This window comes from Hyperolius riggenbachi, chromosome 12 (genome assembly GCF_040937935.1).
Source record: "Hyperolius riggenbachi isolate aHypRig1 chromosome 12, aHypRig1.pri, whole genome shotgun sequence".
In the NCBI taxonomy this organism is placed as follows: domain Eukaryota; kingdom Metazoa; phylum Chordata; class Amphibia; order Anura; family Hyperoliidae; genus Hyperolius; species Hyperolius riggenbachi.
Genome location: NC_090657.1, coordinates 122,143,726 through 122,158,100, shown reverse-complemented (window position 1 = coordinate 122,158,100; position 14,375 = coordinate 122,143,726). Strand labels below are relative to the sequence as shown.

The 14,375-nt window shown below is 43.5% G+C and overlaps 1 protein-coding gene across 3 annotated transcripts in view; it reads right to left on the bottom strand.

Annotated features, from left to right (window-relative positions):
- The window catches only part of LOC137541609 (amine oxidase [copper-containing] 3-like), a 643,078-nt gene that overhangs the window by 564,719 nt on the left and 63,984 nt on the right, over nucleotides 1-14,375 (bottom strand). For all 3 annotated transcript variants that reach the window (XM_068263001.1, XM_068263002.1, XM_068263003.1), the window contains exon 2: nucleotides 5,084-5,369. In XM_068263001.1, coding sequence (XP_068119102.1) covers nucleotides 5,084-5,369 — 286 coding nt within the window. The remainder of the gene's footprint in view (nucleotides 1-5,083; nucleotides 5,370-14,375) is intronic.

Sequence of the window (14,375 nt, the reverse complement as noted above, 5' to 3'; positions counted from 1 at the left end):
TGGATGTGAACTAAGTGGGTGTGTACGCTGGTCAGGCACGTGCAGAGGGAGGTGCTCTGGGTGCCTAGCACCACCTTTTTAAAATCTTCCAAAAAGGCCCCTCTAACCGCACAACATAAGCCCCGCCCGACTGCATTAATCCCCGCCCACCCACTTGAAGCCACGCCCCTGCCTCAGCTACTTTGAAGTGAAGGAACCAGACAGGAATCCTAGTGTGGCTATTCTCTCAGCTGTGTGGGAGCAAGTAAGATGGTATCTCCCTAACAGCCGAACCACTATGACCCTCCCCCAGCACCCACAGTGACCTCTCCCTCCACCCAGCACCCACAGTGACCTCTCCCCTCGCCGCTCTTGCAATGATCCTGCCTACCCCAGCACCTGCACTCCCTCTCTCCCCCCCCCCCCCCCAGCAGCCATAGCCATTTTTCCCCAGCACCCACACTGAACTATCCCTCCTCCCCCAGCACCCACTGTGATCTTTCCCTCCCCCAGCAGCTGCCCTCCTGTGCCCTGCAGCACCCACAAGAACCTCCCATCCCAAAAGCAGCACCTACAGTGACCTTTACCACCCCCAGCACCCACAGTGACCTCTCCCAACACCTAGCATACACAATGACTTCTCCCTCCTCCAGTATCCACACAGACCTCTCCCAGCAGACACAGCAACCTCCCCTTCCTCCCACAATGACCTCCCCCAAGACCCACAGGGACCTCCCCCCATGCACCCTCAGCGACCTCCCTTTCCTCCAGCACCCATACTGACCTCTACTTTCCACAGCATTCACAGTTACTTCTTCTCAAGCATCCACAGTGACCTACCCTTCCCCCAGCACCCACACTGACCTCTACCTCCCCCAGCAGCAACTATTCATAGCAGCACCCACAGTGACCTCCCACTCCCTGCACCCACAGCATTCCCACCAATATCCAGCACCCACATTACACTCAGCCAGTAACCCCCACTATAGCAAACACCCAGTACCTAGCAATAAGCACCCACATGATACTCAGTCTAGCTACACACACACTGCACCCAATACTCACATCCGGCCTCCATATGGCACTTAGTACTTGCATCAAACAGCCACATAACACCCTGTACCTGCACCCATTCACCCTATATCTGGCACCCAGTACTCACACCCACATGGCACAGTACTTGCACCCAGCCCCGACATGGCACCCACTACTCAAACCTGCACACAACCGCCACATGGCACCTACTATCTGCACCCACATAACCAGTACTAGCACCCGAAGTACCTGCACTTAGAACCCACATGACATACAATGCCACCCATAGCTAGCACCCAGTGCAGGCATGGCACCAAATATTTGCACCTATGTGATACCCAGTACCTGCACCCAGCACCCACGTTTCATCTGCAGTAGTTACAGCTGCATCAAGCCTCCACTTGGTGCCCAGCACCCACACCAAACACTCACATGACATTCAGTACATGCACCCAGAACTCACAAGGGGCTGAGTACCTGCAATCAACACCCACATGATGCTTGATACCCACCCATATTGCCAGAATCCACACGACACCCTGTGCCAGCACCCTGAACCCACATGGCACCCAGCATCTGCATTTAGCACCCACATGACAACAAATAGCCCACTAGCCAGCACCCATCATCCATATGGCACCATTTACACACTCCCAGTACCCACTTGGCACTCAGTACTTGCACCTAGGACCCATATGACACCCTATACCCCCATAATCAACACCCACATGGCACAGTACTCCTACTGCACCAAGTTCCCAAGCCATTACATGCTATTGGTATGCATAGTACCCATCCATGGTCAGCACCCAAATAGCGCCCAGTACCCACTATTGGTCCGAACCCATATGAGACTCAGTACTCTCCCATGGCACACATCCAGACCACACATGGCACTCACTATGCCCTGCTCACTGCACCTATATGCACCCAGTACCCACTCTTGGCCTGTACCCAGCACTCACATGGCTCCCTGTACTAATTAGCACTCACATGGCACCCACTATTGTTTATCACCCCCACTTAAGGACCCTCTGCACGGCCCTGGCACTGGTGATGCCAAGCCTGTTCATCAACAGTGACCCATCGCATGTGACACCAGTGACCCCGCGGCATGTGATGCCCCGCCGCATTTGTAATGCCTGTGACCTACCCACCCATGACCTGCCACATGTGACGCTGCCATTAGTGACCCGGCCATGTGTGCACACTGGTGATCCTGCCGTATGTGATGCCAATGAACAAATCACCCATAACCTGCCACATGTAATGCCGCCACAAGAAGTGACCGTCGCATGTACACACTGGTGACCTCCCGCTGCATGTGACACCAGTGATACCGCCACTACTGACCCAGCCGTATGTGCACGCTAGTGACCCCACTGCATGTGATGCCAGTGACACTGCCGCCAGCGGCCGGGCCGCAAGTGCATGCTGGTGACCCTGCAATCTCGCCTGTGATCTTGGCCCAAACAGAAGACTGGAAATGCGCCACCTGGACAGGTGAGGGCTTGGCAGTTGGCAGGGGTACCGCACAGGGATCCCTATGTTGGGGAGACACATGGCATCGGTCCAAATTGTATTATTCGGACCATAAGACACAGTGACTTTTTACACCCATTTTGGGGGGAGAAAAAGTGTGTTTTATGGTCCAAAAATACAGTAAGTTTATGAAACCAAATCTCTGCTGTAGTCAAATATTCCTGCTTTCATCTGATGAACATTGCAAAAATTAAACATCTCATTCCCCCAGAGGATCTTCCAACCCTAGTTCACGCTCTCATCACATCACGGCTGGTGTACTGCAATGCCCTCTATACAAGCCTTTCAAATAAGGACCTGTACCATCTGCAATTAAAACAGAAAGCTGCTGTTAGGTTGCTAACAAACCAACCTCACCACTCTCACATTACACTGATTCTTAGCTCACTGCACTAGCTACTTGTAAAATGGAGACTACACTTCAAGATTGGCATTCAAATGCCTACACAATTTGGCCCCTGAATACCTGAAGGACTTGCTGAAACTGCTCCACATCTTTCACAACCTCAGATCAGCAGAGTACACCTCAAAACCTTTGGAGCCAGAGCTTTCTGCATGGGAAGCGGGAAAAAAGGGCGCAGGCCGCTAGTGGACAAAAAGGGCGCCGCCATTCACTCTCATAATAAATAACGTTTAATGGGCGCCGAGCAGGAAAAAAGGGCGCAGGACATAAATAACGTTTACAAACGGCGCCAGGAGATTTTTAATGATTTATAGGTGTGCTTGTGGTGATTTACGTTTATAAAATGCACCCGTGCCGAATAACGTTTATAAAAATACTAAACATATTTATCTTATTTAACTAATTAAAACATTATTTAAAGTTTTATCCCTTACTGTTTGTAAAACATTATTATTCACAAAATAAAGCGATCAGTAGGTAATGTAAATTGCAAAATATTTTTTGCATCCACAATTAGTAAAACATTATTATCCACATAATAAAGGGGGTCTTAGGTTTAGGCACCACCAGGGGGGTCTTAGGTTTAGGCACCAACAGGGGGGTCTTAGGTTTAGGCACCAACAGCGGGGTCTTAGGTTTAGGCACCAACAGGGGGGTCTTAGGTTTAGGCACCACCAGGGGGGGTCTTAGGTTTAGGCACCAACAGGGGGGTCTTAGGTTTAGGCACCAACAGGGGGGTCTTAGGTTTAGGCACCAACAGGGGGGTCTTAGGTTTAGGCACCAACAGGGGGGTCTTAGGTTTAGGCACCAACAGGGGAGTCTTAGGTTTAGGCACCAACAGGGGGGTCTAGGGGTTAGGGATAGGTACAGGGAGGGTTCTGTGTAAGAGTAGGCTTAGGTATAGTTTTAGTAAAATTTTAGTAATAATTACTAATGTTTTACAACACTTATTACGAACGTAGTTATATTTATATCATCGTTATATAGAATATTTTCAGATTTTATTATAAGAACAAACCGTAAATGAAGGTTATTCACAATAATATAGAATTATAACAATTAAACCTATATTATTGTTTTTTTAATAAACGTAATTATAAGTTTAACTTTAGAAACAGGGAAGATTAACGTTTTCACAATTTCCGATTTCATAAACATTATTTAATGATTTATAATTTTGTTAACATTATTTGTAAACGAAATACAGCACACTATTTTTTATAAACCCTATTAATGATTAATTATTATTTAGAGTTTACACCCCGCGCCCTTTTTGTCCGGGCGCCCTTTTTGTACGTACGCTTCTGCATGTCCCTACCCTTCTGAATTTTCTACCAAACCCAGTATAGACTTCCCCATCCCTGGACATATTCATATCTAGACTGAAAATCCATCTGTTTAGCCTAGCATTTGTGGACTTGTAGAATTTTTCCTCTGTACCACAATTTACCATTCAACCACATTTTTGTAATTCATCAATACTTATTTTATGTTCTCTTTAAAAGAGTCTGAAGCGTTTTTTTTTTTATTTGTTTTTTTTTAATCTCTTTTTAGCGAGCAGCCAACTTCAGCATTAAGATTTATGCCCCTGAAATATCTGGGAAAAATTCCACAACTTTTGAAGTCACAGATTTTGCTGCCTGGGAGAGGCAAAGCTGTGCATAGTAGCTCTGCCGATCTCCGCCTCGCCCTGCCCCTCTCAGTGAAAGAAGACAGAGGGGTGGGGAGAGGCGGAGATCAGCGGAGATTGAATGGATAAGAGGCAGAGCTACTGCGCACAGCTCTGCCTCTTCCAGGAAGCAAAATTCTGCAATTGCAGAATCTTACTAGGGTATTTCAGGGGCATAAATACCTTGTTCTGCCACAGGGATGCAGCAAATAAGCTTGGATTGCTGCTTAATGACTGCTCAATAAAAAAAGATTAAAAAAATGCCTCAGACTCTCTTTAATAAATAATATAATGATGTTCTGAGTTTTTCCAGTTCTGAACCCTCCTCTATGTGCATCCAAAGAAATACATGTTATTTATTTTACAATACATCATCGATTCTGCCTTTGCCTGTAGGGACAGGCATTTTCTAGTATTAATTGTAAAAAACAAAACAAAAACAAAAAGCTCCTTACCTTGCCCATTCCATTGATTTTTCTACAGGACTCTCTTCTGGCAAAAAATCTCCAGTAAAGCTGACAATCTGAATTCTGTATGAACGGGGATGACCCCATTTGTTTGTGGTATTACTGGCAAAATGGATATAACGGGGCATTTTAGCATTCAGTTCAAATGTGGCTTGATTTTCAGTCTCTAAGATATTTCTTGTCACCTTTGGCCTTTGTATTTTAATATCTGGTTGCCAGGGGATGTTTAATGAGTTAAATTCCATATCTTGGGTCATTAAAGAATTACTGATGCCTATGAAAAAAAAAATAATAATAAATACAAGACAGAGGCATTTACCGGTACCTAACATGGACATTTGTAAACAGTAATACAAATAACCATATATAATGCCGAGCAGCGGTAGCTAAAGCGAATACAATTCCAGTCTGCATAAAATGAGAAATAAAATCTTGAGACGCTAGTACACTACTCCCTCTGTATAGATAAGTTATGAGGCCACATCTGATGTATGGGATACATTTTTGGGCAGTAAACTTTAAAGAGAACATTGGTTGCTTTTAGATAAAACTGAGGTAAGGGACATTTTTTTGTATTATTTGCAGGTCCAAACAAAGGACTGCAAGCTTCAAAGTCAACAATTTATTGATGGATCCGAGATACTATTTCCATGGCTTACAGAACAAATGAGGTGAATGTCCCACATGGAATAATGGCGCAATCTACAAGGTCCTTATCGACTTCATGGGCAGAAAGAGCAGGTGCTTCCTTGGATCAAATCTGCAAGGCTGCTACTTGTTCCTCTCCTGATACCTTTATTAAGCACTATTATTATTATTATTTTTATTATTTATTTTATTATTATTTAGTATTTATATAGCGCCGACATATTACGCAGCGCTGTACAGTGTATATATATATTGTCTTGTCACTAACTGTCCCTCAAAGGAGCTCACAATCTAATCCCTACCATTGCCATATGTCTATATTATGTAGTGTAAGTACTGTAGTCTAGGGCCAATTTTTAGGAGGAGCCAATTAACTTATCTGTATGTTTTTGGAATGTGGGAGGAAACCGGAGTGCCCGGAGGAAACCCACGCAGACACGGAGAGAACATACAAACTCTTTGCAGATAGTGCCCTGGCTGGGATTCGAACCAGGGACCCAGCGCTGCAAGGCGAGAGAGCTAACCACTACGCCACCGTGCTGCGTAGTGCGTATGTTGTCAAGTCAAGATCAAGCACTCAGTAGAAAAGTGCTACAGGCTACAGGCTGTTATCCCTCCCTAGGGTAAGAAGTTTCTTGCTTCTCTATCTTGTGGTCATCCTGAGGGAAGTAGGAAAAAAAAACCTTGTTACTCTTACCGTTAGCGGTATTTCTTCAAGTCCCTCAGGATGGCCCATTATTTCCCACCCTAATTGTGGCACTTTTTCATGTTTTAAAGAAGGTTCTTATTGACTCTGTGTGTTGTTGGTGTTCCTCTTTTAGATAAAACTGAGGTGGGGAAGAGGAGGGGCTATTTAAATGCTTTTGGTTTGTGTTTCCTTGGGGGGAGGAGCATCATATTTATCTCTCTTTGTATAAATGATTACTATAAAAACAGCGTAATTTGGCTGCCAGCAATAGCTCACGTCTTACCCCAGAGTCCACAGGAAAATCTGTTTGCCCTCATACTGCATGGAGGTGGTAAAATTGGCCAATCAAAATTGGTTGTGTGTATGCACCTGTACCCTAACCTTAGGTAGCATGGAGCATAACTGTGTTATTTAGGTGGACATGCTGTATAACTGTGTTATTTGGGTGAATATCCTGCATAACCGAGTTATTTGAGTGGGCATGCTGCATAACTGTATTATTTTGGTTGACATGCTGAGTAGCTGTGTTACTTGGGTGGACATGCTGCATAAGTGTGTTATTTGGGTGGGCATGCTGCGAAACGGTGTTATCTAAGTGGGCATGCTGCAGAACTGTGTTATTTGAGTGGGCATGCTGCCGAACCATGTTTTTTAAGTGGGCATGTTGTATAACGTATTTGGGTGGGCATGCTGCGTACCTATGTTATTTAGGTGGGCATGCTGCATAACTGTTGTTTGGGTAGGTATGCTGTGGAACTGTGTTTTTTTGATGGGCATGCTGCATAACTGTGTTACTTGAGTGGCCATGCTTCATAACTGTGTTACTTGAGTGGGCATGCTGCATAATTGTTATTTGGGTGGTCATGCTCTGGAACAGTTTTATTTGGGTGGGCATGATGCATAACTTATTTTGGTGGGCATGCTGTGGAACTGTTATTAAGGTGGAAATGCTGCAAAACTGTTATTTGGGAGGGCATGCTGTGAAACTGTGTTATTATTGTGGGCATGGTGAATAACTTATTTCGTGGGCATGCTGCAAAACTTTGTTATTTGGGGGAAAAAGCAGCATAACTGTTACTTTAGTGGGTATGCTGCGGAACTGTGTTATTTGGGTGGGCATGCTGTGAAACTTTGTTAATTGGGTAGTTGCTGGAATCGTGATTTGGGTGCCTAACAACTGCTACATTTGTCAACTGAGGGCTTGTCATATGTTTAAGAAAAGTTAAGAATTAAAGGATAAGGTTGTATACTTTTGACTGAGGGAGACTCTAAATCTCTCTTAAGGTGGCCACACACGATACAATAAAATGATCCGATTTTACAGCAATTCGATAAGAACGATCAGATCTCCTGTAAAAAATCGAAAGCTTTTTTTCATTCGACTGAAAAATCCGATCGGATTTCCCGTTTTTTTCTATTTTTATCTATCCGGAATGGCAGATATTTCTCTTCAATTTCTCTAAAGATTGTATGGTGTGTGTTAGATTGTCAATTTATTAATATACACACCCTAGCAATTTTCTCAGAGTTTCCAATCATTTTTATCATAATTGGGGAAACATTGAACATATGTGCGTGGTACATTGGTCATATTTTTGAAATGTTACAATCCGTCAGAAAAATTGATTGCAATTCTTAAATTGAACAGATATTTAAAACATTGTATGCCACACACCATACAATTTTTTAAATATCTGTTCAATTTAAGAATTGCAATCAATTTTTCTAACTGACTGTAACATTTCAAAAATATGACCAATGTACCACACACCTATGTTCAGTTTTTCTCCAATTATGATAAAACTGATTGGAAATGCTGAAAAAATTGCTAGGGTGTGTATATTAATAAACTGACAATCTAACACACACCATACAATCTTTAAAAAAAATTGAAGAGAAATATCTGGCATTCCGGATCGATATAAATAAAAAAAAATGGGAAATCCGATTGGATATTTCAGTTGAATTAAAAAAAAAAGTTCAATGTTTTCGGGAGATACGATAGTTTTTATCGAATTGCTGTAAAATCGGTCATTTTATTGTATCGTGTGTGTGTGATCACATTTAGGCCTTGTACACATTATAAATCGCAAGTGCTGAGCGCTTTTGTGAGCAATTTTGTTAAGGGATTCCCAGCGTTTTCTGAGTGTTTCGTGATTTTGTGTTAGCGTTTTTGTAAGTTTTTTTTTTTTTTTTTGCGATTTGCAATTCTGTAGTGACTTAAGCCTGAATTAAAGAGACCTGGTCCGAATTGAAGTGGACCTGAACTCTTGCACAGGACACAAGGAAAACATAACAGAAATGCACCCTGTATGTATTTAAAGGGCCACTCTTGCAAAAAAAAAAGTAGGCAGTTAAAATCTGACAGAACCGGCAGTTTTTGGGCCAGTCCATCATCTCATGGGGATTCTCAGGGTTTTCTTTGTTTTCAACAGCAGTTCCTGAACAGCAGTTGGAAAGTCTGACAAAATTGTGTGCAAGTGAGTAGGGAGGATGGCTGGTATCTTACTATTTTGACAGTTAAACTACTGTTCAGGAAATGCTGGTGAAAACAAAGAAAACCCTGAGAATCCCCCATGAGGAAATGGACTGGCCCAAAACCTGTCTGTTCTGTCAGATTTTAACTGTCAACTTATTTTGCGATAATGGTCCTTTAAAGAGTTTAGCCTGTGTAATTCCCCCTCATTTGTGTCTAATCCCTAGTTGTAATTTGATCTCCCCCCTGTGTCACATGACTGCCTATGGCAGATAAGCAGATGAGCCCATTTGAAAGCACAGGCTGTAAACAATATGTCTGCTTCCATGAAACAGGAAGTAGAAACTGCAGATTTATTTTAGGATTTGTATCTGTAACAAAGAAATGTGTTTAAAGGTTATTATGCTGTTGTATATCTATTAGAGCAGAGTGGAGTTCTGAGTTCAGGTCCACTTTAACAAAAAATAGTAAAATTAATGGTTTAATAAGGGTTCTGCCCGTGATATATAAGGGGAGTAGTCCCTGCAATGCTTTGGGTTTTTTGGTGAGGAGATAATGATGATGATTCCTGAGTTAGTGATCATGTTTGGTGTGTGTGCTTTCATGAGGACCAGGGATGCTCATCCGGATTCCGGATATCCAGGTAACCCAGATATCCAAACTTTTTTACACTATCCGATTCAGATTCATTGCTTCATTGCCTCTTTGGGAGCCCTGTCCCTCTGTCCCTCTTTCCTCCTCATTTGTCCCTCTTTCAGGACTCTGTCCCTCTTTCTATGTAAATATATATATTTCTCTACTAAAAAATGTTTGACTCTAAACTTTATTCCCATCCTTTAAATTGATATATTACTAATTTTAAAATATTAATATGAAGGAAAATGAACCAGGATAGAAAGGACTAGTGTGGTTTGAATTATAAAACAACATATTTTTCTCATGAAATCTTTATGGTATGCATGCCTAGGGGTGTGCCGGGGTGTAATCAGGGGTGTGGCTTAAGTGTCCCTCTTTCTCATCTCAAAGAGTTGGGAGGTATGAGATTTTCGGGCTCATCCTGAAAAATGTTTGGTACTTATCCGTTAGCCGGGCGCATCCGGCAGGTGGCGCTAATTACTATTCCCCCTCCAGGCCGACATGGATAGTAGGGAAAGATGTAACTCTGGTGGAGTTTTGTCGCCACCTAGAGGATGCGCCCGGCTAACGGATAAGTACCAAATGTTTTGCTTACACCAGGATGTCTATATCCAGGTAAGGTTATGTTTCTTTCTTACATTTTGTGGATAATACCTTGATGATGTCCTTATTTGTCACCTTAAAGTATAACTGTAGGAGAGGTGTTTGTAGGCTTGAGTATTTACTTACTTTAACACAATAATATTTGGCTGGCAGCCCATGATCCATTTTCAGTAATACTTTTAGCCACACACTCTGAATGGCACCTTTATATTTGTTTGTGTCTGAATGTATTTAGAATACCTCATATCTCAGTGTCTGTGTAATACTCCAGAGACAGAGCCCTTACCCACACCTGTGCCCACTTCTGGTGATATATAATTGTGAGCCACATAACACACAAGCAGAGTACTATCACTACTGCTCCAGGGCCTCTGTTATTATCACTGAATTGTGTTTTACCTACCCTGTTGCTGTTGGCATAGCTAAGGAGCTGTGGGCCCTGATGCAAGTTTTGCATTGGGGCCCCCCAAGCATTCTATACATAATTGTTGCAGCGCACTAAAACCTGCCAATGGCAACTACAGTGTCAGAGGTTCAAGAAGGGGATGGGGAACAGTTTGTTAATGATTACCACTATTCAAGGTATCTATAGAAGTGATTATTATGAGCACAGGACCAATAAAGAGCTAATACACAGACAGTGCAGACAGTGAGTGATGTGTCTGCACTGTCTGTGTCTGGGAGCCGCAACTGGAGCCAACTAAGTTGATTTGTAAGTGTTTAACCGCCGCCAGTACACACGCGCACACATGGCCGGATTTGTACTTTTTACTGCCCAAGGCCCACTATCACTGGCCGCCCCATGACAATGGTAGGGTTAGAAAAGGGCTTTCAGACATGAGAAAAGGGGATGGTTAGTGATACTGAGAGATCAGGATATCAGTTCATTTACAAAAAAAAAAAAAAGCGGTTAAGGGAGATTAAAAGCTAGGTATCAGTGACATGACTATGTACCTTGTAAAGTGCTGCAGAATATGTCAGTGCTATATAAATACATAATAATATGGTAGGATATTAGATTTTGACTATGGTAGGATTAGAGTGTGATCTCCTCTGAGGACAGTTAGTGACATGACTATGTACTCTGTAATGTGTTGTAGAAGATGTCAGTGCTATATAAATACATAATAATAATATGGTAGGATATTAGATTTTGACTTTGACAGGATTAGATTGTGATCTCCTCTGAGGACAGTTAGTGACATGACTATGTACTCTGTAATGTGTTGTAGAAGATGTCAGTGCTATATAAATACATAATAATAATATGGTGGGATATTAGATTTTGACTATGACAGGATTAGATTGTGATCTCCTCTGAAGACAGTCAGTGACATGACTATGTACTCTGTAATGTGCTGCAGAAGATGTCAGTGCTATATAAATACATAATAATAATATGGTAGAATATTCGATTTTGACTATGACAGGGTTAGATTGTGAGCTCATCTGAGGACAGTCAGTGACATGACTATGTACTCTGTAATCTGCTGCAGGAGATGTCATGCTATAGAAATACATAATAATAATAATAATAATAATAATAATAATAATATGGTAGGACATTAGACTGTGACTATGGCAGAATTAGATTGTGAGCTCCTCTGAGGACAGTTAGTGACATGACTGTGTACTCTGTACAGTGCTGCAGGAGATGTCAGTGCTATATAAATACATAATAATAACAATAATATGGTAGGACATTAGACTTTAACTATGGTAGGTATTAGATTGTGAGCTCCTCTGAGGACAGTCAGTGACATGACTATGTACTCTGTAAAGTGCTGTAGAAGATGCCAGTGCTATATAAATACATAATAATAATAATATGATAGGACATTAAGGGAGGGGGGACACCAAGAGCCCAATAGTGTGATATTGTATAGATGATAATTAATAATAATATAATAATGTAATACTCACAAACCAGGGTTACCATTAGGCAACCACTGTGAAGGCAGGTGGGGAGATTAACCTGACCCCACTCAAGATTAAAAGTCGCTCTCTGTAGATGGGAAGAAGATGGGTACAACCTTCCACCAAGGGTGGACTTAGCAATATGTAGAAGCTTTCCAGAGGCGCCAATAGAATAAAAGTCACTTAAAGTCACAAAAAGGAGCATACAGCTTAACAGCATCAAAACCACACTGAGCGCCTCTGTAGACACAGAGGCGCTCAGTGTGGTTTTGATGCTGTTAAGCTGTATGCTCCTTTTTGATTGGCCTGATGAAGCGGGATTGAGCCCGTGAAACGCGTTGCCTATTTTTACTGTGGAGTATAAATAAAATTGTTGTTTGACTGTTGATGCCACAGTCCTTCCTTTGTTTGCTTTGTCTGCATGGATGGGATAGGCCCACCACTGCCCCATCGGTTTTAAGCTCGTTTAAGTGACTTTTATTCTATTGGCGCCTCTGGAAAGCTTCTACATAATGATAGGACATTAGACTATAACTATGGTAGGTATTAGATTGTGAGCTCCTCTGAAGATAATCAGTGACATGACTACAGTATGCATTCTGTAACAGCACTATATAAATACTTATACTTAGGACTAGTTCACACGGGTGACCTGCTGGTCGCTTAAAGAAAACTAGACCTGTGTATTAAAGCAGATTTGATACTTACCCGCAGCTTCCTCTAGCCCCATAAACACGTCTGTGCCCCTCGCCGTCCTTCCACGGTCTGCCGTTCAGCCGCAATCAGCCCCGGTAACTATCTCAGTCGCATCAGTCAGTCTGGGTCTATTGTGCATGGGTGGGCGGTCTGCGCATTCGTAGAAGACACAGACTGGACCCGACTGAAGCAATTACCAGGGCTGATTGTGGCTGAACGGCAGTCCACAGGAGGATGGCGTGGGACACTAGAAGTTTTTATGGGGCTGAGGAAGCCGTGGGTGAGTATCAAATCTGCTTTTATCCACAGCTCTGGTACACTTTACTGTCTATTAAAATGAATGGACAGCGGTGATACAAGTGGTACCATTGCTGTCATCTGCCAGGCGATCCTGGAAGCTACGGGGGGTTAAAATCATTGCATGCTGGGAAACGCTGCCGAAAAGCATTTGAGCGAAACGCTGCAGGACACCCCTCTGAACCGGGCCTTAGGGTGACACATTGGTGGAATGCGTTTGGAGAGGGATATATAATATAAAGGAAGGAATGACAGGCTGAGAGGTGTATATAATTTAGAGACTGGAAGGGGAAGGGGAGGTAAAGGGGAAACACAGCCAGAGAAGGTAGGAATGGAGAGATGGTATAGTGTTATGGTGATACAGATGACATCATTCTTGGAGGACAGCTAGAGTGAACTGCAGAGAATTATCAAGCTAGCAGGACTCTGTCTACATCCTGAAAGATGTGAGGTCATTTCTGCTGAGTGCATGGGCTTCCATCATTGCAGGGACCTGTGTCTGCTCTCTTCCTCACCCAAAAAGCAAGGCAGCTCTAACCTGTAATTTAATGATAGATAAGGCTGCAGTGATTGCTGCTCTCTTCCAGACCAGACACAAGCACGGAGCAGCTTCAACGAAGTTCCAGGCTTGGAGGAAGGGTGAGAGAGAGAGAGCTCACCGAGGAATGAGTCATTGTAGTACTGGCAGCCGTAGGGAAACAGAGACACACCTGTTATGCATAGACACTTGTTTTCTCACCCTCAATCCTCACAAGTGCACACGCTGACATTACAGTTACCCTTCTCTTTTTCCTCGCTTGGTTTGAAACTCCCTCTACTCCTTAGCCCTCCCCCTCAGTGTCGGAGTGGAGAGGGGAGGGGCGCCCTTTCTGTGCCTTGTACGCTGGCAGGAGAGACTGGGGCACAGCGTGGGTGGGGACAGCAGCTTGCCGAAAAACAGCTGATCTCTGCTGCCAGTGTGTGACACCCGCCCCAGCTCTCCTATCGGTAGGTTTTCAGCCTAGGTGGCCTGTGCGGAAATCCGGCCATGCGTGCACAGGGCCAGCCGGCCCCCACCCTCAAGGCTGCAGGAGGCGGGCCCGGTCGCACATGCGACCCCTGCGACCTCGGGCCCTATGCCAGTGCCTGTTGCATATCTCAGTGCCTGACTGATACTCCACACACAGAGCCCACTAGCACTGACCCATACCTGTGCCCACTTCTAGTGATATTGAAATGTGTTTCATATAACACACAAGTAGAGATGGCCCGAATGGTTCGCATGCAAACTTGTTCGCACGAACAACGCAGGTTTGCGACGCATCGAAACGTGAAGTTTA